The sequence below is a fragment of the Bombina bombina genome, chromosome 5, assembly GCF_027579735.1.
Source record: "Bombina bombina isolate aBomBom1 chromosome 5, aBomBom1.pri, whole genome shotgun sequence".
Taxonomy (NCBI): domain Eukaryota; kingdom Metazoa; phylum Chordata; class Amphibia; order Anura; family Bombinatoridae; genus Bombina; species Bombina bombina.
In genome coordinates, this window is record NC_069503.1 from 476,300,973 (window position 1) to 476,327,024 (window position 26,052).

Below are 26,052 nucleotides of genomic sequence, written 5' to 3' on the forward strand. Positions count from 1 at the left end.
CCATGGAGTGCCATGCAGGACCGCCCCTGCACTTGAGAGAAGGACACGCCAAAAAAACCTGCTTCAATCTCTCGCTAATGAACTGTGCTCCACACTGACAAAGCCTCATCTCGCACAAATGCAGTAAAAAAACACAATAAAACAATATTATAATAATATCCCCCCTGTTCAACAGCCCCCTTGTGAGGGTATTACCCTAGATTCTATAAAGATAAAAGGAGCCACACTGTGACCCTGTCTTCTTGCATTATCAAATATATATATATAAATAAAATGATCTTACCAGAATCATCACTGTGGATCAGGAACACAGCCCCTTAAAGTGTGACAGGGTAGTAGCATCGCTCCCGACATGGACTTGAGAGAAGAAAAGCAGGCAGAGAAACTTGTCAACGCCGATTGCTAATGGGGCTGTTAAACTGAGTTGGGATGGGTTTGCAGAAAGATTCTCCCTGCATCTCCGGACTCTAACTTTCACCCATGCTCTCACTGAGAGGCTGACAGGACTACTTAAAACTCCAGTCCCACTCGAAGAGAATTACCCTCGATAAGAGACTACTCTGAATCTTCTGACACTTCTTTGCCAACCTCCTGTGACGAAAGGCAAAGAATGAATGGGGAATGAGGGGGAGGTATTTAAGCCTTTGGCTGGGTGTCTTTGCCTCCTCCTGGTGGCCAGGTTCTTAATTCCCACAAGTAATGAATGAAGCAGTGGACTCTCCTCCCATTAAAGGGACAGTCAACACCAGAATTTTTGTTGTTTAAAAAGAAAGATAATCCCTTTATTACCCATTCCCCAGTTTTGCATATCCAACACAGTTATAATAATAAGTGTTTTACCTCTGTAATTATCTTGTATCTAAGCCTCTGCTGCCTGCCGCCTTATTTCAGTTCTTTTGACAGACATGCAGTTTAGCCAATCAGTGCTCACTCCTAGGTCACTTTACGAGCATGAGCTCAATGTTATCTATATGAAACGTGAACTAATTCCCTCTAGTGGTCAAAATGTATTCAGATTAGAGGCAGTCTTCAAGGTCTAAGAAATTAGCATATGAACCTCCTAGGTTTAGCTTTCAACTAAGAATACCAAGAGAACAAAGCAGAATTGGTGATAAAAGTAAATTGGGAAGTTGTTTAAAATTACATGCCATATTTTAATCATGTAAGGTTTTTTTGGACTTGACTGTCCCTTTAAGATGGAAAACTAATTAATACACTATAACAGGTAAAATAGTTAATAAAGAGAAATGTTTACAGTACAACGTGTCTTAACTGCAAACACAATTATATGAATAATGCAAAAGCCAAATCGACTTGTGTACATTCTCCGATTGGTGTATATTTTAATTTGAACATTGTTCATTAATCAAAAACAAATTTATTAATTTATAAAAAGTGACATTGAAGTTAAATTGAAATGTCTATGATTCAGATACAGCTTACATTTAAAGGGACAGTAGTCAAAATTAAACTTTCATGATTCAGATATAGCCTGCAATTTTAAACAACTTTACAATTTACTTCTATTATCAAATTTGCTTTTACAGTTACATGCATACTCCTGAGCTCTTAGGAGCCTACCTAGTTTTACTCTTCAATAAAAGGTACCAAGAGTACAAATCCAATTTGATAATAAAAGTAAATTGGAAAATAGATTAAACTTTCATGATTTAGAGAGAGCATGAATTTTTAATTTTGACTTTACTGTCCCTTTAAGAAAGAAAAAATGACTTCTACTAATTAATGTACCGGTTTCTCTCGTCGTGCTTTTCCCCTTTCCATGAGAACATACTGAGATTGTGCAAGTGTTTTGAGAAAAATATGTATAACATGGTTACAAAACTTATTGCAAATACTGCTAGCATTACTCTAGACATGCACAATTTCTCAGTATATTCTCAATTAAATGACCTACAGTTCAACACAACATCAAGACAAAGAGGTACATTTGATGATACAAAGTAAATTAGAAGTATTTAAAAATGGTAGGCTTTGTATAAATACAGCATCTTAAAAAAAGTAATTGAACTTACAGTCATACATTTCTTCCATCCACAAGCTGTCTTCTGCAAACATCTGATAAAAAAAACAAAAAAAAAACATGAAGAACATCTAAAATAAAAACTACATTTATGCTTAACTGATAAATTAATTTCTTCTATGGTAAGACGAGTCCACAGATTCATCCTTTACTTGTGGAATATTATCCTTCCCTACAGGAAGTGGCAAAGAGCACCACAGCAGAGCTGTCTATATAGCTCGTCCCTTAGCTCCATCCCCCAGTACAGGAAGAAAAAGGAGAAACTACAAGGTGCAGAGGTGACTGAGTTTAAATAAAAAAATACAATCTGTCTTAAAATGACAGGGCGGGCCGTGGACTCGTCGTACCATAGAAGAAATTAATTTATCAGGTAAGCATAAATTTAGTTTTCTTCTATAAAGGTAAGACGAGTCCACGGATTCATCCTTTACTTGTGGGATACAATACCAAAGCTACAGGACACGGATGAACGGGAGGGACAAGACAGATGGTTAAATAGAAGGCACCACTGCTTGAAGAACTTTTCTCCCAAAAATAGCCTCTGAAGAAGCAAAGGTATCAAATTTGTAAAATTTGGAAAAGGTATGAAGCGAAGACCAAGTCGCAGCCTTACAAATCTGTTCAACAAAAGCATCATTTTTAAAAGCCCATGTGGAAGCAACCGCTCTAGTAGAGTGAGCTGTAATTCTTTCAGGAGGCTGCTGTCCAGCAGTCTCGTATGCCAAACGGATGATGTTTTTCAGCCAAAAGGCAAGAGAGGTAGCCGTAGGTTTTTGACCTCTACGTTTTCCAGAATAGACAACACACAAAGAAGATGTTTGACGGAAATCTTTGGTCGCTTGCAAGTAAAACTTCAAAGCACGAACCACGTCCAAGTTGTGCAACAGACGCTCCCTTCTTAGAGGAAGGATTAGGACACAGAGAAGGAACAACAATTTCCTGATTAATATTCTTATTAGTAACAACCTTAGGAAGGAATCCAGGTTTGGTACGCAAAAGAATTTACAGACATATACACACACCCAGAGACAGAACTTTTTTTCACTTTCTGCGATGAGATTTTTTTAGTGAAAATATTTCTGCAGGTCATTTTTAAGTTAAATAAAATTGTAAATTTTTCAGTTACACTAAAGCAACAGATCAATTGCAATGTGTTGGTTAACTGGAAAATAAAGCAATATTTAAAGTTGTATAATCTAGTGCAGTAGTTGAAAATTGCATTGCAAATTAGCTGCAGACAAAAAAAGTAATTGTAAAATGTCTCTTGAATTAATTTGTTTCCTTTTCTCTTAGTCTAACATAGAAATGTAGTAATAAAAAAATGTGCATTGCTCATACCAACATCTTACATTCAGAGAAAAACAGCTTTGCAGACTGTGAAAAGCTAGTTAACAAGCTTGCAAAAATCTCAAAGTTAGGGAACGAGCTTGCAAAAATCTCAGAGCCAGACAATCAATGCACTGCTGTTTTGCAGCACTACTGCATATTTGACTGTTGTCTTCAAACAGCACTTTGTTCTGGATGCACTGTGTTAAGGAAAACTTATACAATGCAGCCAGAGAACAGCTCTGTTTAAAAGAACAGCCTAATGTGAAGCAGAGCTGAAAAGTTAAAGTGCTAACAGTTCCTGTTCTTTCTGCAGACATGTTGCATTTTCTACAATGACATCTCAGATCACTCTATGTTCTGACTTGGGGCGCAAAACTACCTTATCAGCATGGAAAAACATAATTTATGTAAGAACTTACCTGATAAATTCATTTCTTTCATATTAACAAGAGTCCATGAGCTAGTGACGTATGGGATATACATTCCTACCAGGAGGGGCAAAGTTTCCCAAACCTTAAAATGCCTATAAATACACCCCTCACCACACCCACAAATCAGTTTAACGAATAGCCAAGAAGTGGGGTGATAAGAAAAAAAGTGCGAAGCATATAAAATAAGGAATTGGAATAATTGTGCTTTATACAAAAAAATCATAACCACCACAAAAAAGGGTGGGCCTCATGGACTCTTGTTAATATGAAAGAAATGAATTTATCAGGTAAGTTCTTACATAAATTATGTTTTCTTTCATGTAATTAACAAGAGTCCATGAGCTAGTGACGTATGGGATAATGACTACCCAAGATGTGGATCTTTCCACACAAGAGTCACTAGAGAGGGAGGGATAAAATAAAGACAGCCAATTCCTGCTGAAAATAATCCACACCCAAAATAAAGTTTAACGAAAAACATAAGCAGAAGATTCAAACTGAAACCGCTGCCTGAAGAACTTTTCTACCAAAAACTGCTTCAGAAGAAGAAAATACATCAAAATGGTAGAATTTAGTAAAAGTATGCAAAGAGGACCAAGTTGCTGCTTTGCAGATCTGGTCAACCGAAGCTTCATTCCTAAACGCCCAGGAAGTAGATACTGACCTAGTAGAATGAGCTGTAATTCTCTGAGGCGGAATTTTACCCGACTCAACATAGGCAAGATGAATTAAAGATTTCAACCAAGATGCCAAAGAAATGGCAGAAGCTTTCTGGCCTTTCCTAGAACCGGAAAAGATAACAAATAGACTAGAAGTCTTACGGAAAGATTTCGTAGCTTCAACATAATATTTCAAAGCTCTAACAACATCCAAAGAATGCAACGATTTCTCCTTAGAATTCTTAGGATTAGGACATAATGAAGGAACCACAATTTCTCTACTAATGTTGTTGGAATTCACAACTTTAAGTAAAAATTCAAAAGAAGTTCGCAACACCGCCTTATCCTGATGAAAAATCAGAAAAGGAGACTCACAAGAAAGAGCAGATAATTCAGAAACTCTTCTAGCAGAAGAGATGGCCAAAAGGAACAAAACTTTCCAAGAAAGTAATTTAATGTCCAATGAATGCATAGGTTCAAACGGAGGAGCTTGAAGAGCTCCCAGAACCAAATTCAAACTCCATGGAGGAGAAATTGACTTAATGACAGGTTTTATACGAACCAAAGCTTGTACAAAACAATGAATATCAGGAAGAATAGCAATCTTTCTGTGAAAAAGAACAGAAAGAGCGGAGATTTGTCCTTTCAAAGAACTTGCGGACAACTGTAAAATTCTCGGTATTCTAAAAGAATGCCAAGAAAAATGATGAGAAAGACACCAAGAAATATAAGTCTTCCAGACTCTATAATATATCTCTCGAGATACAGATTTACGAGCCTGTAACATAGTATTAATCACGGAGTCAGAGAAACCTCTTTGACCAAGAATCAAGCGTTCAATCTCCATACCTTTAAATTTAAGGATTTCAGATCCGGATGGAAAAAAGGACCTTGCGACAGAAGGTCTGGTCTTAACGGAAGAGTCCATGGTTGGCAAGATGCCATCCGGACAAGATCCGCATACCAAAACCTGTGAGGCCATGCCGGAGCTATTAGCAGAACAAACGAGCATTCCCTCAGAATCTTGGAGATTACTCTTGGAAGAAGAACTAGAGGCGGAAAGATATAGGCAGGATGATACTTCCAAGGAAGTGATAATGCATCCACTGCCTCCGCCTGAGGATCCCGGGATCTGGACAGATACCTGGGAAGTTTCTTGTTTAGATGAGAGGCCATCAGATCTATCTCTGGGAGCCCCCACATTTGAACAATCTGAAGAAATACCTCTGGGTGAAGAGACCATTCGCCCGGATGCAACGTTTGGCGACTGAGATAATCCGCTTCCCAATTGTCTACACCTGGGATATGAACCGCAGAGATTAGACAGGAGCTGGATTCCGCCCAAACCAAAATTCGAGATACTTCTTTCATAGCCAGAGGACTGTGAGTCCCTCCTTGATGATTGATGTATGCCACAGTTGTGACATTGTCTGTCTGAAAACAAATGAACGATTCTCTCTTCAGAAGAGGCCAAAACTGAAGAGCTCTGAAAATTGCACGGAGTTCCAAAATATTGATCGGTAATCTCACCTCCTGAGATTCCCAAACTCCTTGTGCCGTCAGAGATCCCCACACAGCTCCCCAACCTGTGAGACTTGCATCTGTTGAAATTACAGTCCAGGTCGGAAGAACAAAAGAAGCCCCCTGAATTAAACGATGGTGATCTGTCCACCACGTTTGAGAGTGTCGAACAATCGGTTTTAAAGATATTAATTGATATATCTTCGTGTAATCCCTGCACCATTGGTTCAGCATACAGAGCTGAAGAGGTCGCATGTGAAAACGAGCAAAGGGGATCGCGTCCGATGCAGCAGTCATAAGACCTAGAATTTCCATGCATAAGGCTACCGAAGGGAATGATTGAGACTGAAGGTTTCGACAAGCTGTAATCAATTTTAGACGTCTCTTGTCTGTTAAAGACAGAGTCATGGACACTGAATCTATCTGGAAACCCAGAAAGGTTACCCTTGTTTGAGGAATCAAAGAACTTTTTGGTAAATTGATCCTCCAACCATGATCTTGAAGAAACAACACAAGTCGATTCGTATGAGACTCTGCTAAATGTAAAGACTGAGCAAGTACCAAGATATCGTCCAAATAAGGAAATACCACAATACCCTGTTCTCTGATTACAGACAGAAGGGCACCGAGAATCTTTGTGAAAATTCTTGGAGCTGTAGCAAGGCCAAACGGTAGAGCCACAAATTGGTAATGCTTGTCTAGAAAAGAGAATCTCAGGAACTGATAATGATCTGGATGAATCGGAATATGCAGATATGCATCCTGTAAATCTATTGTGGACATATAATTCCCTTGCTGAACAAAAGGCAATATAGTCCTTACAGTTACCATCTTGAACGTTGGTATCCTTACATAACGATTCAATAATTTTAGATCCAGAACTGGTCTGAAGGAATTCTCCTTCTTTGGTACAATGAAGAGATTTGAATAAAACCCCAACCCCTGTTCCGGAACTGGAACTGGCATAATTACTCCAGCCAACTCTAGATCTGAAACACAATTCAGAAATGCTTGAGCTTTCACTGGATTTACTGGGACACGGGAAAGAAAAAATCTCTTTGCAGGAGGTCTCATCTTGAAACCAATTCTGTACCCTTCTGAAACAATGTTCTGAATCCAAAGATTGTGAACAGAATTGATCCAAATTTCTTTGAAAAAACGTAACCTGCCCCCTACCAGCTGAACTGGAATGAGGGCCGTACCTTCATGTGAACTTAGAAGCAGGCTTTGCCTTTCTAGCAGGCTTGGATTTATTCCAGACTGGAGATGGTTTCCAAACTGAAACTGCTCCTGAGGACGAAGGATCAGGCTTCTGTTCTTTGTTGAAACGAAAGGAACGAAAACGATTGTTAGCCCTGTTTTTACCTTTAGATTTTTTATCCTGTGGTAAAAAAGTTCCTTTCCCACCAGTAACAGTTGAAATAATAGAATCCAACTGAGAACCAAATAATTTGTTTCCCTGGAAAGAAATGGAAAGTAGAGTTGATTTAGAAGCCATATCAGCATTCCAAGTCTTAAGCCATAAAGCTCTTCTGGCTAAGATAGCCAGAGACATAAACCTAACATCAACTCTAATAATATCAAAAATGGCATCACAGATAAAATTATTAGCATGCTGGAGAAGAATAATAATATCATGAGAATCACGATTTGTTACTTGTTGCGCTAGAGTTTCCAACCAAAAAGTTGAAGCTGCAGCAACATCAGCCAATGATATAGCAGGTCTAAGAAGATTACCTGAACACAGATAAGCTTTTCTTAGAAAAGATTCAATTTTTCTATCTAAAGGATCCTTAAACGAGGTACCATCTGACGTAGGAATGGTAGTACGTTTAGCAAGGGTAGAAATAGCCCCATCAACTTTAGGGATTTTGTCCCAAAATTCTAACCTGTCAGGCGGAACAGGATATAATTGCTTAAAACGTTTAGAAGGAGTAAATGAATTACCCAATTTATCCCATTCTTTGGAAATTACTGCAGAAATAGCATTAGGAACAGGAAAAACTTCTGGAATAACCGCAGGAGCTTTAAAAACCTTATCCAAACGTATAGAATTAGTATCAAGAGGACTAGAATCCTCTATTTCTAAAGCAATTAGTACTTCTTTAAGTAAAGAGCGAATAAATTCCATCTTAAATAAATATGAAGATTTATCAGCATCAATCTCTGAGATAGAATCCTCTGAACCAGAAGAGTCCAAAGAATCAGAATGATGGTGTTCATTTAAAAATTCATCTGTAGAGAGAGAAGATTTAAAAGACTTTTTATGTTTACTAGAAGGAGAAATAACAGACAAAGCCTTCTTTATAGATTCAGAAACAAAATCTCTTATGTTATCAGGAACATTCTGCACCTTAGATGTTGAGGGAACTGCAACAGGCAATGGTACATTACTAAAGGAAATATTATCTGCTTTAACAAGTTTGTCATGACAATTATTACAAACAACAGCTGGAGGAATAGCTACCAAAAGTTTACAGCAGATACACTTAGCTTTGGTAGATCCAGCAGGCAGTGATTTTCCTGTAGTATCTTCTGGCTCAGATGCAACGTGAGACATCTTGCAATATGTAAGAGAAAAAACAACATATAAAGCAAAATAGATCAAATTCCTTATAAGACAGTTTCAGGAATGGGAAAGAATGCCAAATATCAAGCTTCTAGCAACCAGAAGCAAATGAAAAATGAGACTGAAATAATGTGGAGACAAAAGCGACGCCCATATTTTTTAGCGCCAAATAAGACGCCCACATTATTTGGCGCCTAAATGCTTTTGGCGCCAAAAATGACGCCACATCCGGAACGCCGACATTTTTGGCGCAAAATAACGTCAAAAAATGACGCAACTTCCGGCGACACGTATGACGCCGGAAACGGAAAAGAATTTTTGCGCCAAAAAAGTCCGCGCCAAGAATGACGCAATAAAATGAAGCATTTTCAGCCCCCGCAAGCCTAACAGCCCACAGGGAAAAAAGTCAAATTTTTGAGGTAAGAAAAATATGATAATTCAATGCATAATCCCAAATATGAAACTGACTGTCTGAAAATAAGGAAAGTTGAACATTCTGAGTCAAGGCAAATAAATGTTTGAATACATATATTTAGAACTTTATAAATAAAGTGCCCAACCATAGCTTAGAGTGTCACAGAAAATAAGACTTACTTACCCCAGGACACTCATCTACATGTTTGTAGAAAGCCAAACCAGTACTGAAACGAGAATCAGTAGAGGTAATGGTAAATATAAGAGTATATCGTCGATCTGAAAAGGGAGGTAAGAGATGAATCTCTACGACCGATAACAGAGAACCTTATGAAATAGACCCCGTAGAAGGAGATCACTGCATTCAATAGGCAATACTCTCTTCACATCCCTCTGACATTCACTGCACGCTGAGAGGAAAACCGGGCTCCAACTTGCTGCGGAGCGCATATCAACGTAGAATCTAGCACAAACTTACTTCACCACCTCCCTTGGAGGCAAAGTTTGTAAAACTGATTTGTGGGTGTGGTGAGGGGTGTATTTATAGGCATTTTAAGGTTTGGGAAACTTTGCCCCTCCTGGTAGGAATGTATATCCCATACGTCACTAGCTCATGGACTCTTGTTAATTACATGAAAGAAACAAGATAAGGCGAGTCGCATTGCAATGCAGATAGTTCAGAAACTCTTCGAGCCGAAGAGATAGCAACTACAAACAGAACTTTCCAAGATAGAAGCTTAATATCTATGGAATGCATAGGTTCAAACGGAACCCCTTGAAGAACCTTAAGAACTAAATTCAAACTCCATGGCGGAGCAACAGGTTTAAACACAGGCTTGATTCTATCTAAAGCCTGAAAGAACGACTGAACGTCTGGAACATCTGCCAGACGTTTGTGCAGTAGAATTGATAAAGCAGATATCTGTCCCTTTAAGGAACTAGCTGATAACCCCTTCTCCAATCCTTCTTGGAGAAAGGACAAAATCCTAGGAATCCTGATCTTACTCCATGAGTAGCCTTTGGATTCGCACCAATAAAGATATTTACGCCATATATTGTGATAAATTTTCCTGGTGACAGGCTTTCGAGCCTGAATCAAGGTATCTATGACCGACTCAGAGAAACCCCGCTTGGATAAAATCAAGCGTTCAATCTCCAAGCAGTCAGCCGCAGAGAAACTAGATTTGGATGCTGGAACGGACCTTGAATCAGAAGGTCCTGTCTCAGTGGCAGAGTCCACGGTGGAAGAGATGACATGTCCACCAGGTGGCCACGCAGGTGCTATCAAAATCACCGAAGCTCTCTTCTGTTTGATTCTGGCAATAAAACGAGGAAGGAGAGGAAATGGTGGAAACACATAAGCCAGGTTGAACGACCAGGGTACTGCTAGAGCATCTATCAGTACTGCCTGAGGATCCCTTGACCTGGACCCGTAACAAGGAAGTTTGGCGTTCTGACGAGACGCCATCAGATCCAATTCTGGTGTGCCCCATTGCTGAATCAAATGTGCAAACACCTCCGGATGGAGTTCCCACTCCCAGTTCTCCACTCCTGGGATATCGATTGCTGACAGATGGCAAGAGTGAGTCTCTGCCCATTGAATTATTTTGGTAACCTCTATCATCGCTAGAGAACTCTTTGTTCCCCCTTGATGATTGATATATACTACAGTCGTGATATTGTCCGACTGGAATCTTATGAATCTGGCCGACACCAGCTGAGGCCACGCCTGAAGCGCATTGAATATCGCTCTCAGTTCTAGAATATTTATCGGGAGGAGAGCCTCCTCCTGAGTCCACAATCCCTGTGCTTTCAGGGAATTCCAGACTGGACCCCAGCCCAATAGGCTGGCGTCCGTCGTCACTATGACCCACGCTGGCCTGCGGAAACACATTCCCTTGGACAGATGATCCTGTGACAACCACCAAAGAAGAGAGTTTCTGGTCTCTTGGTCCAGATTTATCTGAGGAGATAAATCTGCATTATCCCCATTCCACTGTTTGAGCATGCAAAGTTGCAGTGGTCTGAGATGCAAGCGAGCAAACGGAACTATGTCCATTGCCGCTACCATTAAACCGATTACCTCCATATACTGAGCCACTGACGGCCGAGGAATGGAATGAAGAGCTCGGCAGATGGATAAAATCTTTGATTTCCTGACCTCCGTCAGAAAAATGTTCATGTCCACCGAATCTATTAGAGTTGGCTAATTGGTAAGTTGACGCCTGGATTATGATATCGTCCAGATAAGGCGCCACAGCTATGCCCCGCGGCCTTAGAACTGCCAGAAGGGACCCTAGCACCTTTGTGAAAATTCTGGGAGCCGTGGCCAACCCGAAGGGAAGAGCCACAAACTGGTAATGCTTGAACAGAAAGGCGAACCAGAGGAACTGGTGATGATCTTTGTGGATAGGAATGTGTAGATACGCATCCTTTAAGTCCACGGTTGTCATATATTGACCCTCCTGGATCAATGGCAAAATAGGCTGAATGGTCTCCATCTTGAAGGATGGGACTCTGAGGAATTTGTTTAGGATCTTGAGATCCAAAATTGGTCTGAAAGTTCCCTCTTTTTTGGGAACCACAAACAGATTGGAGTAGAACCCTTGCCCCTGTTCTGTATTCGGAACTGGGCAGATCACTCCCATGGAATATAGGTCTTCTACGCAGAGTAAAAACGCCTCTCTTTTTGTCTTGTTTACAGACAATTGAGAAAGATGGAATCTCCCCCTTGGGGGAGAATCTTTGAAATCTAGAAGATACCCCTGGGTTACTATTTCTAAAGCCCAGGAGTCCTGAACGTCTCTTGCCCAAGCCTGAGCGAAGAGAGAAAGTCTGCCCCCTACTAGATCCGGTCCCGGATCAGGGGCTACCCCTTCATGCTGTCTTGGTAGCAGCAGCGGGCTTCTTGGCCTGTTTACCCTTGTTCTAAGTCTGGTTAGGTCTCCAGACTGACTTGGATTGAGCAAGATTCCCCTCTGGCTTCGTGGCAGAGGAAGAGGGACCACCTTTGAAGTTTCGAAAGGAACGAAAATTATTTTGTTTGGTCCCCATCTTATTCATCTTATCCTGAGGAAGGGCATGGCCTTTCCCTCCAGTGATGTCTGAAAAGATCTCTTTCAGTTCAGGCCCGAATAGGGTCTTACCCTTGAAAGGGATGGCTAAAAGCTTAGCTTTTGATGACACATCAGCAGACCAGGACTTAAGCCATAACGTTGCTAAAATGGCAAAACCTGAATTCTTCGCCGCTAATATAGTCAATTGAAAAGCGGCATCTGTAATGAAAGAATTAGCTAGCTTGAGAGCCCTAATTCTATCTAGAATATCCTGTAATGGAGTCTCAACCTGAAGAGCCTCTTACAGAGCCTCGAACCAAAAGGACGCTGCAGTAGTTACAGGAACAATGCACGCTATAGGTTGGAGAAGAAAACCTTGATGAACAAATATTTTCTTCAGGAGACCCTCTAATTTTTTATCCATAGGATCTTTGAAAGCACAACTGTCCTCAATAGGTATAGTTGTACGCTTAGCCAGGGTATAAATAGCTCCCTCCACCTTAGGGACCGTCTGCCACGAGTCCCGCACGGCGTCTGATATGGGAAACATTTTCTTAAAAGTGGGAGCGAACGGAATACCTGGTCTATCCCACTTCTTAGTAACAATTTCCGAAATCCTCTTAGGGACCGGAAAAACATCAGTGTAGGCAGGAACCTCTAGGAATTTGTCCATTTTACACAATTTCTCTGGAACTACAATAGGGTCACAATCATCCAGAGTCACTAAAACCTCCCTGAGCAATAAGCGGAGGTGTTCTAGTTTAAATTTAAAAGCCGTCATATCTAAATCTGTCTGAGGGAACATATATTCAAAGTCAGAAATCTCTCCCTCAGCCAGCAAATCTCTCACTTCAGAACATTGTGAGGGTACATCAGATATAGCTAATAAAGCGTCAGAGGGCTCAGTGTTTGTTCTCACACCAGACCTATTGCGCTTCCCCTGCAACCCCGGCAGCTTAGATAAAACCTCAGTGAGGGTAGTATTTATAACTGCGGCCATATCCTGCAGGGTGAAAGAATTAGACGCACTAGAAGTACTTGGCGTCGCTTGTGCGAGCGCTAATGGTTGTGACACTTGGGGAGAATTAGATGGTATAACCTGATTCTCTTCTGACTGAGAATCATCCTGTGACATACTTTTAGTAGCTAAAATATGTTCTTTACAATTTATTGACCTTTCAGTGCATGAGGGACACATTCTAAGTGGAGGTTCCACAATGGCTTCTAAACATATTAAACATTGACTTTCCTCAATGTCAGACATGTTGAATAGGCTAGTAATGACTACAAACAAGCATGAAAACACTTTATTTAGTGAAAAAACTATCTTAAAAAACGGTACTGTGCCTTTAAGAGAAAAAAAGCATACAAATTCTGCAAAACAGCCTAAACATGCACCAAATTTTTAAAAATTTTGTATGTAGACACACAATAGGTAGTTAAGATTGCACCACATTTTTTTAACAATTAACCCCTTAATTTCCAAACCGGATAGAAAATAGGCCCAAATCCGGAAAAAAAACATCAGCACCTTGCCACAGCCCTGCTGTGGCCCTACCTGCCCTCAGGGATCGAAAGTGTGGGGTAAAAGCTTTGATTTGGCCCAAAACATACACCAGGGCCCTCAGGAGTTAGAGCTTGCTGCTTGTTGTCCAAAACTAAGTGCGCAACTGAAACGCGAAAATAGGCCCCGCCCATCTCACTCGATGTTCCCTGAGCCTTAAAGACCTGCACCAGAGCGGTTATAACTAGCCATGTGGGTTCCAAGACCCTAAAAATAAGCCATGTGTGACCTAATAAAGTTGCCCAAAACGTTCATTGCCCACAAAAAACGTTAAAGCACTCCCATCCAAAAACGTTTGCTCACAAACATTTTACATTCAGTGTCAACCATATATGTAATTGGCCCCATAAGCAAGCTAAGTAATGCCCTTCTTTTTAGCTCTAGGATTACTGCTTACACTTACCCTCCTGGGTATAATGTCAGCCTTTCTGAAATACACAGTCTCTCCAGAAAAAATATGACTGAACATACCTCATTGCTGCATAGCATGAAACCGTTCCTCACAATGAAGTTTCCTGTACTCCTCGGCCTCTGTGGGAACAGCAATGGACCTTAGTTACAAATGCTAAGATCATCATCCTCCAGGCAGCAGTCTTCATCCATCTGCTGCCTGAGAGTAAATAGTACAAACCTGTACCATTTAAAAATAACAAACTCTTGATTGAAGAATTAAAAACTAATATTGTCAGGTAATATTACTTATTTGTTCAGTACGCATTACCTATATACTTATTTCACATCACTTGTAATTTTGCTAACATTATTTTGCTAACATAAGTTTCTGTCTGTTCTGCCTGAGTTTCACACCTGCTTCCTGTAGCCTAACCACAACGCTCATCCTGTAGCCTAACCACAACGCTCAGAACTAAGTTCCATGACCTATATGCTGCCTACATTATTTCCTGTAACGGCAAACGTACATTTTTCTTTCAGGTTCTTACAACAAATATTATCTTGTATTATGTATGTTATGCTATGTACCAAATAAGGCTATAAGGAAGGATATAAGAGTATTTGCTTAGCCAATAGAATTATGTTACGTATCGGATGCCTGCGTGCACCCACTAGTATATCAGTTGCTGCAACACCCATAATAAACAAGCATTTGCTAATGACAAATATGCCTGGTGTGTTATTTTGGTGATTGTTCCCGGGACCCGAAAGATCTTCGTTTTTTCCAAGACTCAGAATCCAAGAATTGTCCCGGGTATTCCCTATTACCAACAGTCTGGTGTCAGAAGTGGGATTGACCAGGAGCTTCCCCCCAACAGGGTGAGTAATTTTGTCTCTAAATTGTGACTTCATTTCTGTGCCCTGTGGGGAGCCCATTAAGGTCAATCCACTTGTTTAGGGAAATTAGTCTATGGTAGACTCCGGGTGGGTAAATTGTCTTTGGGAGACCTTCGGAGTTAAGGTTAAGGTTTAATTCGGCCCCCCTGAAGTCTTGGTTAAAACCAGTATCTTACTGCTGCTATTTGTGTTATATGTTTTTCCTGTCCCATTGTTGCAATTCTATTATAAGTACATATACGCAGGTGTAAGACGCACCGTGTACCATGTCGAAGGGCACCCCCTAATGACACGCGGATATACGATAGCATGGTGACGCCTGTATGTAATATGCACTATCGCTTAATATTGTAATTACTGTTATTTGTGCTATATGTTATTTGCCATTTGTGTTATATGTTGTTTACTGTTCATATTATATGTTTTTCTTGTCTTAGTGTTGCGATTCTATTATGAGGACATAGAGACAACCCGTGTCCTATGTTCACTATCGCTTACCGTCTCTTATTGTATATTCATTGTATATTTTATTGCTGCTACTCTATTATAAGGACATAAGGACTTAAATGCGTCCTGTGTCTACTATCGCATGAGCTAGTGGAGACAACAATTAACTTTAAGTGCCGATACTCCATCCTAACTAGCAGTTTTGAAGACTACACGTAACTGTGTATGAAACAGCTGTTGTTGGTGACAGACTAGTTGGAACTTGCCTCCATTAGACGCTAAATCCTTTTGATTGTGTGTGTGTGTCAAGTAACATTACTGGTCAGGGGTCATGGGGACCGGTCAAAGCAAAAAGCAAATTGCGGGAGAAACATGCAAACAATATGTGGCCAGACAGGAAGATATAGGGTGGGCAATGGTCATCCCGTTTGTCGATAACGTGGCTGGCTGGACAGAGTATATAGACCCCAGCACTGCATTTCCAAGGGATAGTGACAATTGTGAATTTCATAAGGACATGTTAAGGGGTTTATGTCTAGGGGAGGAAAAAGCTTTTGAATGGTATTCAAGGGATCCCAATTGGGACATGCAATACATGAGCTCAGCCGCTCAGTATTGGTTAAAATATTGTGACGGGGGGGGGGGGGGGGGTGGAGCCAACAGCCGAGGCAACCAGAAGCATATCTCTTGAGCTCCTGGGCCATAATCTGAAAATTATCAATAAATTGCTTTTTTCCAGCATTATCTTAAACTTTACGTGTGGGTGAGGAACTATAAGCCACCTGGTAATTACAGAATCCCTGTTCTGAGAAGAATCCTGAAGCAGCAACAGTGATTAATAACCACCATAGAGGTGAGCTGTCGCGCTAACATGGAAGCGCTGCAAGTATGGGAACAGAGGACTCAGCAACTTTTGAAGAACTATTATTGTAGCCTTGCTGACGACTTATCATCGCTACTAGAATATGTATCGCAACCGCATAAAAAGGAGAAAAAGACTGCTGCCCTACAACCACTTACATCTAGAACCCCAGGCACTCAAGCGGGTGGCGCCACAAGCAAGATGGCGGAGAACAGAGCAGTACTGCTGCAGGCCCCTTCTGCACAGGGTGCTTTCCTTCAGTTAGACGAAACTCTGAACCTCGGAATACAGTGTGAAAGTGATGCCCAAGCTGCAGAGTCAGATATCTGTGGTCAGGGTTCATCACTTGCAGCCCCGGTGACTCCTTTGGTAAAACTACCTTTGCCTAGAGCAACTCGTAACGCTCAGCATATAGTGACTGACCACAGAGGAATGGCTAAGCCACGCCGTACTCATGAAGGAGACATATTCACAGCGGTATGCGCTACAACGAGAGAGGTAAACATAGCAAGACACTTGCAAAGGGATTACTCGCCTCAGCCCGGTCAAGTAAATACTTGTTCCCAGCATTATATGATGATCCCGGCTAAGCCATTTGGAGCGCCTAGATTCTTTTGCACAAGGATGGGCGCCATAACACATTTATGCAGCAGGGGCCTAGCTTCAGAACATGGGATTATTCTCGACAAACTTGGAATCGGTTAGTGAGTGGCAATGCAGCAGATTTTCACAGTACACTCTCTGTCTTCACAAATCATACATGAACCGATAACATTTAGCCTATGCTGCGAATAGCATTTTACCCAACATGACGATTTAGAGAACTGAAGAATGGGACTTTGAAAAGTATTACAACTACCTGGTAGCCACATATAGACCCCTGTAGACTTGTAAAACTAGAAGCTTATTACTAGTATTCTATAACATGATAACAATAAATGCCTTGTGATAGCATTATACTTATATACAGTCAAGTAGCAGGGAGTATGTTGTTTGTGACTGTAGAGAGTTTATTTCACACTGTTACCCTATATAATGTTGTAAAGTTATGAGGAGGGTTCAATGCCTGACAGAACACTCAGGTAAAGCCTTCAGGGTTACTTCTATTTTTTGTGTTCCATGATCCTAATGTTTGTAATCTCTGTCAGATAAGACGCAACTAGTAGTCTTATAATAGCAGGACACATCACTGCAACTAGTGAAAGGCAATGGCTCCTATGATTTCCACTAATCTAATCTCAACATGTGGCCCTTGTATTACCTAGCTGCATGCAATTTACTTGTTATTTGTAATGGTTAAGGTTTGCTGTTTAAACTACTTTTTTATTGTAGACCCTGTAAGAAGGGCATCAAATACTAATGCCACTATTAGGGGCTGAGTCTCAATCTTCAATATAACTGCTTTTCATATTTTTGGTTGACACGTATTTAGTTTATGTTATATGAATGCATTCACCTTAATCATTTTTTATTGCTGCAGTGTTACTAATTTAACTCTTAGTGTTAGGCACTTGTTTAACTGACTGGGTCAGTTAAAATACCCTTAACTTGTAGAGCATAATAATTATGTCATACCCAAGTATGCTCTTTCGCCTACATTAGTTATATTTTCACATTGGTGTTACATGGGGTTTTGTTATGCTAGTTACTTATATGAATAAGGCCATATTAGAGTAGTGACAATTCAATTTTCACAGTGGAAAGCTTATTTTCCCCTATTATACTATATACTCAAGTATTCAGTAGATATTTTTGCCCTAGTCTACTACCCAATTCCACAGTTAATATGTGGCCTGGGCTCTGAAAAATGCTACCCTTCTGATTGCACTACTGTGGATTATATGTGCAATAGGTTCATCTACATGTTCTAGATTCACCTAAACCCTCATGTTTATTGTTTCAGGGTTTAACAAGTTTAACACTATTATTTGAATCTTCTATATATGTACTAGGCATGTAGATATAAGCTTGCAGTCCTTACAAAACTTTATATGTAAATGTTTACTCTAGAATAGCACCTACCCAGTATACTTATATACTCCCAAGTATTTAACTCATATTTCGCTGATACAGTAACTATACTATTCGTTGACATAACTTTAGTTTGACCCACTTAGATAGTTTTAGCACTTCATTTAACCAGAGTACTTGAAATATTATGTAATAGGTCATTATTTATCTACTATTTATTGCACACAAGAGCATGTACATTCTCCAAGCATATTGGGACTTAGTTCGACCATCTATGGCTCTATTCAGTCAATTTGCTTTGTGTCTCACACCCCTATGCACCTTCTTTGTGTAGAAAGGATATAAAAGGTTCAGATAAGGTTCGTTTGCCTAATTTTTATTCTCAGCATAGTCTGGAATTAACCCTAACCATTGCTATACTGTAATCCTCATCTAAGGTTAGGGGTTAGCACTTTGAGTATCCTTAACTACCTGCTGGAATCAACGTTATTTATGAGGTTTGGCGGTATTCTGGTTATCGCTAATTCTAATGCATGCTAGTGTAGCGGGGAATATCTATCTCCTAATAATACTCACTAAATAATTTGGAGAAAAAAAAAAAAGATTTGTTATTCAGTTATATTCATAATGCTATTATCCCTGCTTATTGCTATATGTGTAAAGGGACTCCTTGTTATTAGCTGGACTGTCTGCATTATTGTTGATGTATGCCTGAGAAGCCCCACAGGTTTGTACAGATTATTTTCCAAGTTCTGACCACTACAAATCTGGGAGATTTATGTTATACCTATATATGGGGCGATATAACTTCTTATTTACTTCATGATTAGAAGATGTACATGTGTGGTCTTAATGTGATGTTGGATATTACATAATATAATCCTATGGTCTATCCTCCACTGTATCCCCCTTTAATTTTAAAAGAAACCCATCTTTCCACAACCCCCTTTCACAGCTAAATTAAGGAGCTAATTCATTATAGTTTATGTGTTTATCATCGGGTTATTTAACCTTCATGTTAAATATTAAATTGCTCTTTTATACACTCCCATCATGCTTACACATGACTAATAATACATAGTTGGGTAACTCGATATCATAGCCCATTTACTTTACTACATGACCAAGATTAATAGTCCCCTCCAAGTCTCCTACTATACTCCTATATTTCTATGGCTCCGCCCTCCACCCTTTCCCTACTATACATAGCGGTGCTTACCCGCTGAATCTTCCCCTCCCCCCACTTATTATATACGTATTCATGCTCCTTTTGAAGCTCTTAAAGAGCTAGATTCCTGGTCATCAGTTATCTATTATTTCCTATACTCTAGGTCCATTGGGCCTAAACTAAGTTCCTCATTGGCCAGCTTCGCATGATATACTCTGAAGCTCCTAGCGAGCTAGACTTCTGACCATCAGATATCTATTATTTTTCATATTTTTGGCCCGTAGGGCCTGAATCTATGTTCCTAACAGGTCAGTTATATGTGATATATTATTGAAAAATCGAGGTTTCATTAGCCTCTCACCAAGCTATTATATAATTGCCGAAATGTTTTGGTCAATTCTGTTTGTATTTTGTTCTTTTTACAAAATGGTGTATTGTGTTCTATGTATGTTTTACGCAAAAAACCTCAATAAAAAATTATTTGGAAAAAAAAAAAATATTGTGACGGATATAAATCCAACACCAATAAGAAAAACAGAAAAATAGACAAATCTAAACCCCCTAGGATTATTTATCATCCTCCCCCCACAAGTTACCCGAAACATGTCCCAGATACATGCCCACTGCCCCATTAGCCCCGCCACCACCATATACGGGATTATATCCCAGTATTACTAATCATAAGGACGATGATATAATTGTGGCTTATAGTACAACCAGAACACTAAGACGTCCGCCCCCTCCCCTTAACGAAAACCTACAGGGGGCTGAGGCAGTTGATGATGTAAATGTCCAGGAACCTCCTAAACATGACCCAAAGCCTGAACCCCAAGTATTAGTCCATGGGGTTGACACACCCGAGTCTCCGGACGTATCTGTCCGCGATAAGACAACCCGACAACAGCTACCATCCCGAATACCACAACCTGTACAGAAATACAGTGATGCAAACTGGGTAGACCCCCGCTGCATTCCCGGCACCAGTACCTTAAGTACTATGCCATATTTAATTGCTGGGGGCCAAATGATTATTAAACACCTTACGGCAGGTGAATTAAGTAATATTACTAGAGATTGTCCCGACCCTTTAAGACAACCCGCTGCCTGTATCCTTCACCTTAAACGTTATTTACATGGAGCCATGTATACACAGACTGACATTAGAATGATAATTGATAAATTGTACAATTATCATGAAAACGATGAATGGAATTGGGCTAATGTCGCTACGATTAATGTAAGTGACGCAAGTACTTCAGTTACCACATATGGTCTAGCAAACCCCGATACTAGGGCAACCATGTGGACCGAATTAGAAGCTGAAATAAAACGGTGTAGTAAGACCCAGCAATCCATGAGTGCAGTTTTAGCATGTAAACAGAAGCCTGGCGAGGCAATTTTAGACTTTGTTAAAAGATTCTTTAAATGTTGGGCAGAGGAAGGAGGCTTATCCTCCGGGGAAGATATGGCTGTATTAAAGAATCAGACTATGTTAGGATGTATGACAGCCTCTGACAGCCTTTTGGTAAAACAGCTCATACCCGATTGGCCCACAATGACCCCAAAACAATTATTATCAGCTATTGAATCCCGTCATGCTGCAGGAAGTTTTGATAAGGGTGCATATGTCCAGTTTAGTGATAATACACTTCCACGTAACAGACAAAGAGGGGCCAGAGGTAATCAGGACAGACGTAACATTTGTTTTAATTGTGGGGAAACAGGGCACTGGAAAAATGAATGTCCCCACCCGCCCCGTAGGGGCTGGGATAACTCCCACCCCAGAGACAATAACCAACCACATTCATCACATTCACCCCCCAGACGTGACAACTGACCCCCACAACACAGAATACAATGGCCATAGGGCAGCCCGGAGGAAGGCACCCTACTCTTACCCAAGGTTACATCGTATTATCATTGTGAGCCCTTCGTTACCCTTAACATAGAAGGCTCCGAATTACAATTCCTCGTGGATACAGGAGCTACTTGCTCCACTATCTCGGGCGAATCATACGATGGACCCTTGCGAGAGTCTAATCCCTCTGTGGGAATCACTGGTGTGCCAATTCCTACCTTCCGCACCCCACTCCTCACAGTCCAAATACCCGACTCTCCCAAAACCTTGTCCCACTCGTTCCACGTTATCCGGGGTTGCCCCTTTAATCTCCTGGGTCGAGATTTGATGGGTAAGCTAGGAATAATGATGACAATCTCCCGGAACGGTGGCATGACTGTCGACTTTGACCTCAGTGAATCTGGCGAATCACCCGAGGATTCACTGTCGTCTGAGACGGCCCTGTTGATCGATCAAATACACCAAATTATCGACCATGTTCATAACCTACCCTTAACCACAAATTTTGACACTCTCTTCGACAGCGTTCCCCCTACCCTATGGTCCTCAGGACCTTATGATACGGGGACCATCGACTGCTCCCCATATAGGGCATCTTTGCGTGAAGACTGCTCCCCAGTTTTCATCAAACAATACCCTATTAGTGACGACAAACTGGAGGGCATAGACCCCATGATTAAGACATTTTTAGAGAAAGGTATTCTCAAGTATACCGTCTCTCCTTACAACACCCCCATTAACATCTGCCTAAGCCGGCCGGTGGTTACCGTTTTATTCAAGACCTAAGGGCTGTGAATAAACTAATCATACCTCTCCCTCCCCTAGTCCCAGACGTGACCACACTGCTCACGGCCATTCCACACAATGCAGAATTTTTTTCTACCATTGATTTGGCTAATGCTTTCTTCTCTATACCCGTTGACGCGGACACACAACAGTTGTTCGCCTTCGTGTATAAAGGGGTTCAAATGACGTGGTCAAAGTTGCCCCAAGGCTTCACCGATAGCCCGGCCGCATTCGGCCTAGTCCTCAATACCATGCTCAAGAGCTGGACCAGCCCCTGTGATTCCATCCTTTTGCAATATGTTGATGACCTGTTATTGTGTGGCACTTCATACGAGGCAGGGGAACAGGACCTAGTGGACCTTCTGTTGTTCCTCGCCCAAGAAGGGCTCAAGGTGTCTAAACAGAAACTGCAAATCTGCCATCCACAAGTTGAGTACTTAGGCTTTGTCCTGTCCAAAGGCAAATGAAAACTAAGTGCTAAAAGAGTAAAAGCCCTCTCAAGGCTGCCCAAGCCTGCCACTCCCAAAGAAATGCTGACCTTTCTTGGGATGATAAACTATTGTTGACAGTGGATACCAGATTGCTCCCACTACGACTCAATCCTACGCACCGTTTGCCACAGTGACTCTCCACCCACAATTCACTGGACAGAGACTCTGACCCATGCATACAATGAACTTGCCAGGTCCATCACCACATCCCCTGCCCTCGGCCTCCCTGACTACACAAAACCTTTTCATTTGTACGCAAGGGAATATTGTAAAACCATGGCGGCCGTCTGTGCCCAAGAGCATGGTAGTAATTCTTTCCAGTAGCCTTTTTATCTAAAAAAACTCCCCATCCCTGTGGAGGGTATGCCTTCATGCCTCCGATCCCTTGCAGCATGTGCCATGGCCGTTTAGATGTGTGAACCTATCACGCTGGGACACCCCCTCATTCTCCATACCTCCCATCAGGTTCTGCACCTCAATAACCTCCAGACACAACACATGACTGCCCAAAGACTTAGTGGTTAGGAAATACTGCTTACCAGTACCTCTGAGCTAACCATTAAATACTGTGCAACTAACTCAGGCCCTGCGTCTATCCTCAAGACCTTGTTATCCTAAAACGTACCACAATCTGACCTCCCCCTTCATGACTGTATTGCACTCATCCACTCCAGCACAACCCCCCGCCCTGACCTCCGGGACACCCCTCTTCAGGGGGTCCCCGACGTCTTTGTAGACAGGTCATGTACCCGCCCAGACGACCACACGTACCTTGCAGGATATGCTGTGGTCCAACTCCCCGACATTATCATTGAGTCCGGTTCTGTCATGCATAATTCCGCTCAAGCAGCTGAATTAATAGCTCTCACTCGAGCCTGTGAACTTTTTGCTGATGCCTCCGTAAATATCTATACCGACTCCAGATATGCCTTTGGGGTGGTACATGATTTCGGCATGATTTGGAAACAACGAGGTTTCAAGTCCACCGACGGTAAAGGTATTAGTCACACCACTCTCATCACAGAGCTCTTACAAGCCATCCTACTCCCAAAAGAAATAGCTGTCATACACTGCCGCGCGCACACTAACCTTAACAATCCTGTTGCTAGAGGTAATGCACTAGCTGACACAGTAGCCAAACAAGCAGCCAAGGTATCTCCATTGCAAGACCCTGTTTATCCCGTCCTCGTCGCACCTTCTCTGGTATACGATGTGCTCACTTCCACTCTCCAACAATTTGCCACCGTCTCTGATCTCAAATATTGGGTCTCTCAGAAACTCGAATTAAACCCCCAAAGGTTTTATTCGAAAGAGGGGAAAGGTGGGACGATCATTGGTATTCCTGAAGCCAGTGCACCTATTTTTATTTCGTAAAGCCCACGGTGTCAGTCACCTGAGCATCCAGAACACTCTAGCGTTAATCAAACCTTACTTCTGCATACAAAACCTACAGTTACATGTACAATCTTACATTGACCGTTGTATCACTTGTCTTCAAACCAAGCACAAAAACTAACCCGCAAAACACGACCACCTAACACCACCAGCCGCACCCTTCACTCACCTGCAAATAGACTTCACACACATACCTAAAACAGGAACAAAACAGTTTTACCTATTGGTCATAGTCGACCAATTTTCTCGCTGGCCTGAGGACTTTCCTACTACTAGGGAAGATGCAAAAACAGTAGTGAAACACCTTTGCACTGACGTCATTCCCGATTTGGCTGCCCCCTGCAGATCAACTCAGACAATGGCCCTGCCTTTGTTAGTAAGGTATTGCAGGAATTGGTATCTCACCTACAGATAAAATGGAAGTTTCACATACCATACCACCCCCAGAGCTCAGGGGTGGTAGAAAGAATGAACCGGACCATTAAGGAAAAACTCCTTAAGGCCACGGGAGGGAATTAGGTCAAATGGCAGGATCATTTACCTGCAGTATTAGCTGAGGTACGGATGTCCCCAAGCAAATCCACTCAGCTGTCCCCTTTTGAGATTTTAATGGGTCGACCGTTCCCCACCCCCTGGGTCAGAAACCCACACATAGTCACTGGTGATTTAGACTTAGAGAATGATATGTACATGAACTGATCTCTGTTTTGAATGGCAACTATGGTGATGTGGCTTCTCGTTTTCCTCTTCCCTCACAGGAACCAACCCACAGCTTCAAGTTCGGAGACACAGTGTGCATCAGACAGCTGAATAAAGCAAAGAAGGGAGGATTTCCATACGGCCCACCCACAGAAGTCGTGGCCATCACTCGTACTGCCGTCCTCACATCCCAGGAACCCATCTGGATCCACGCATCTAGGGTAAAGCTCTGTCCAAAGAGGGGTGAAGTGTTCACAAAGTCCCTTCTGTAACACCTATAGCATCCTCAACTGCCAGTCCAAAGAGGGGTGAAGTTGGTCACAAAGTCCCTTCTGTAACATCTATATCCACAGCACATTTCTGCAACACCATGATCACTATTCAGGGCTCTCCCTGCCTGGTGTATCTCTTCCTCCTCTCCTCTTTGCTCTTGGTTGCAATACCAGCATGGACAAAAGCCTCCTGCTATTATGAGGCACCGGACGAACAGCATATCATTGCCCCTGCTTGTAACTACCTCACCACTCCCCCTGACTCACCCCCGGAACAAAACACAGCCAAGAACTTAACCACTCCACCAACACCACTCGTTCAATCCCTCCATAGGCCCCGAAGATCAGCAGGCTGGACCCCTCTTAAGGTGACCATGCACATACCCTCAAAAAAGGCCATTACACAAACCTCGACACCACCGCTCTTTACGACCTTTTGGTATAACTCTTCAAACGTCCATGTTGCCTCTTATTCCTTTGACTATTGTGACATTGTTTCATGCCCCGGGGAGGTATCAACACAGTGTGCCATGTACCAAGATATCCCTTCCCGGACTATCTATATTTGTGTAGAGGACAATTATTGGGGCAAGAACTGTAAGTATTGGGAATCGGTGGGATGGAATACAGGGCCAGGCCCTAACTGGGTATATAAACCCAAGAGTGCATTAGACAGGAAAGATAAAAATGGTAAATCCTTAATTGTTAGGATGACCCTTTTCAAGTCCGGGTCTTGCCTCTGGACAGGTAAGACCGGACAAAGTATGAAACTTACCTTGACCATTGAAAACCCCAGTCCAAATGATAGTGGCACTTATATCCTCTCAGCTTGGAAGAAAGGGACTATAGCCGGCGCCAGGGGTAGTTTCCAGATCCAAGATATGGTTAATTCCTCTGAATGGGACAAAATTGTCACTACACTCTACCAATACCTTGGTCAAACCCTAACTGAATCCCAGTCCCCACCACAAACTATGATTGCTATGGCTGATCCCTCAAAAAGGGATATTATGGCAGCAGAAACAGGTTACTCAGATAGAAACCTTTGGTTAGAATGGATGGCCTTTTCAGCCAAACAATATAATAAATCGAATTGTTATGTCTGTGCCACTGTGGTAATGCCCGCCCCCATCTAGGTACTGTCCCCCTTAACATCCCCAATAGCGCTGAGTCCTGTTTCCTCAGTCTGTATACTAATACCGTTGTCAATCAGTCAGCCTGTATTGCCT

The 26,052-nt window shown here is 41.7% G+C and overlaps 1 protein-coding gene across 1 annotated transcript in view; it reads right to left on the reverse strand.

Annotated features, from left to right (window-relative positions):
* The window catches only part of LOC128660487 (mucin-12), a 770,239-nt gene that overhangs the window by 415,810 nt on the left and 328,377 nt on the right, over positions 1-26,052 (reverse strand). The window contains exon 12 of the mRNA XM_053714362.1: positions 2,034-2,076. Coding sequence (XP_053570337.1) covers positions 2,034-2,076 — 43 coding nt within the window. The remainder of the gene's footprint in view (positions 1-2,033; positions 2,077-26,052) is intronic.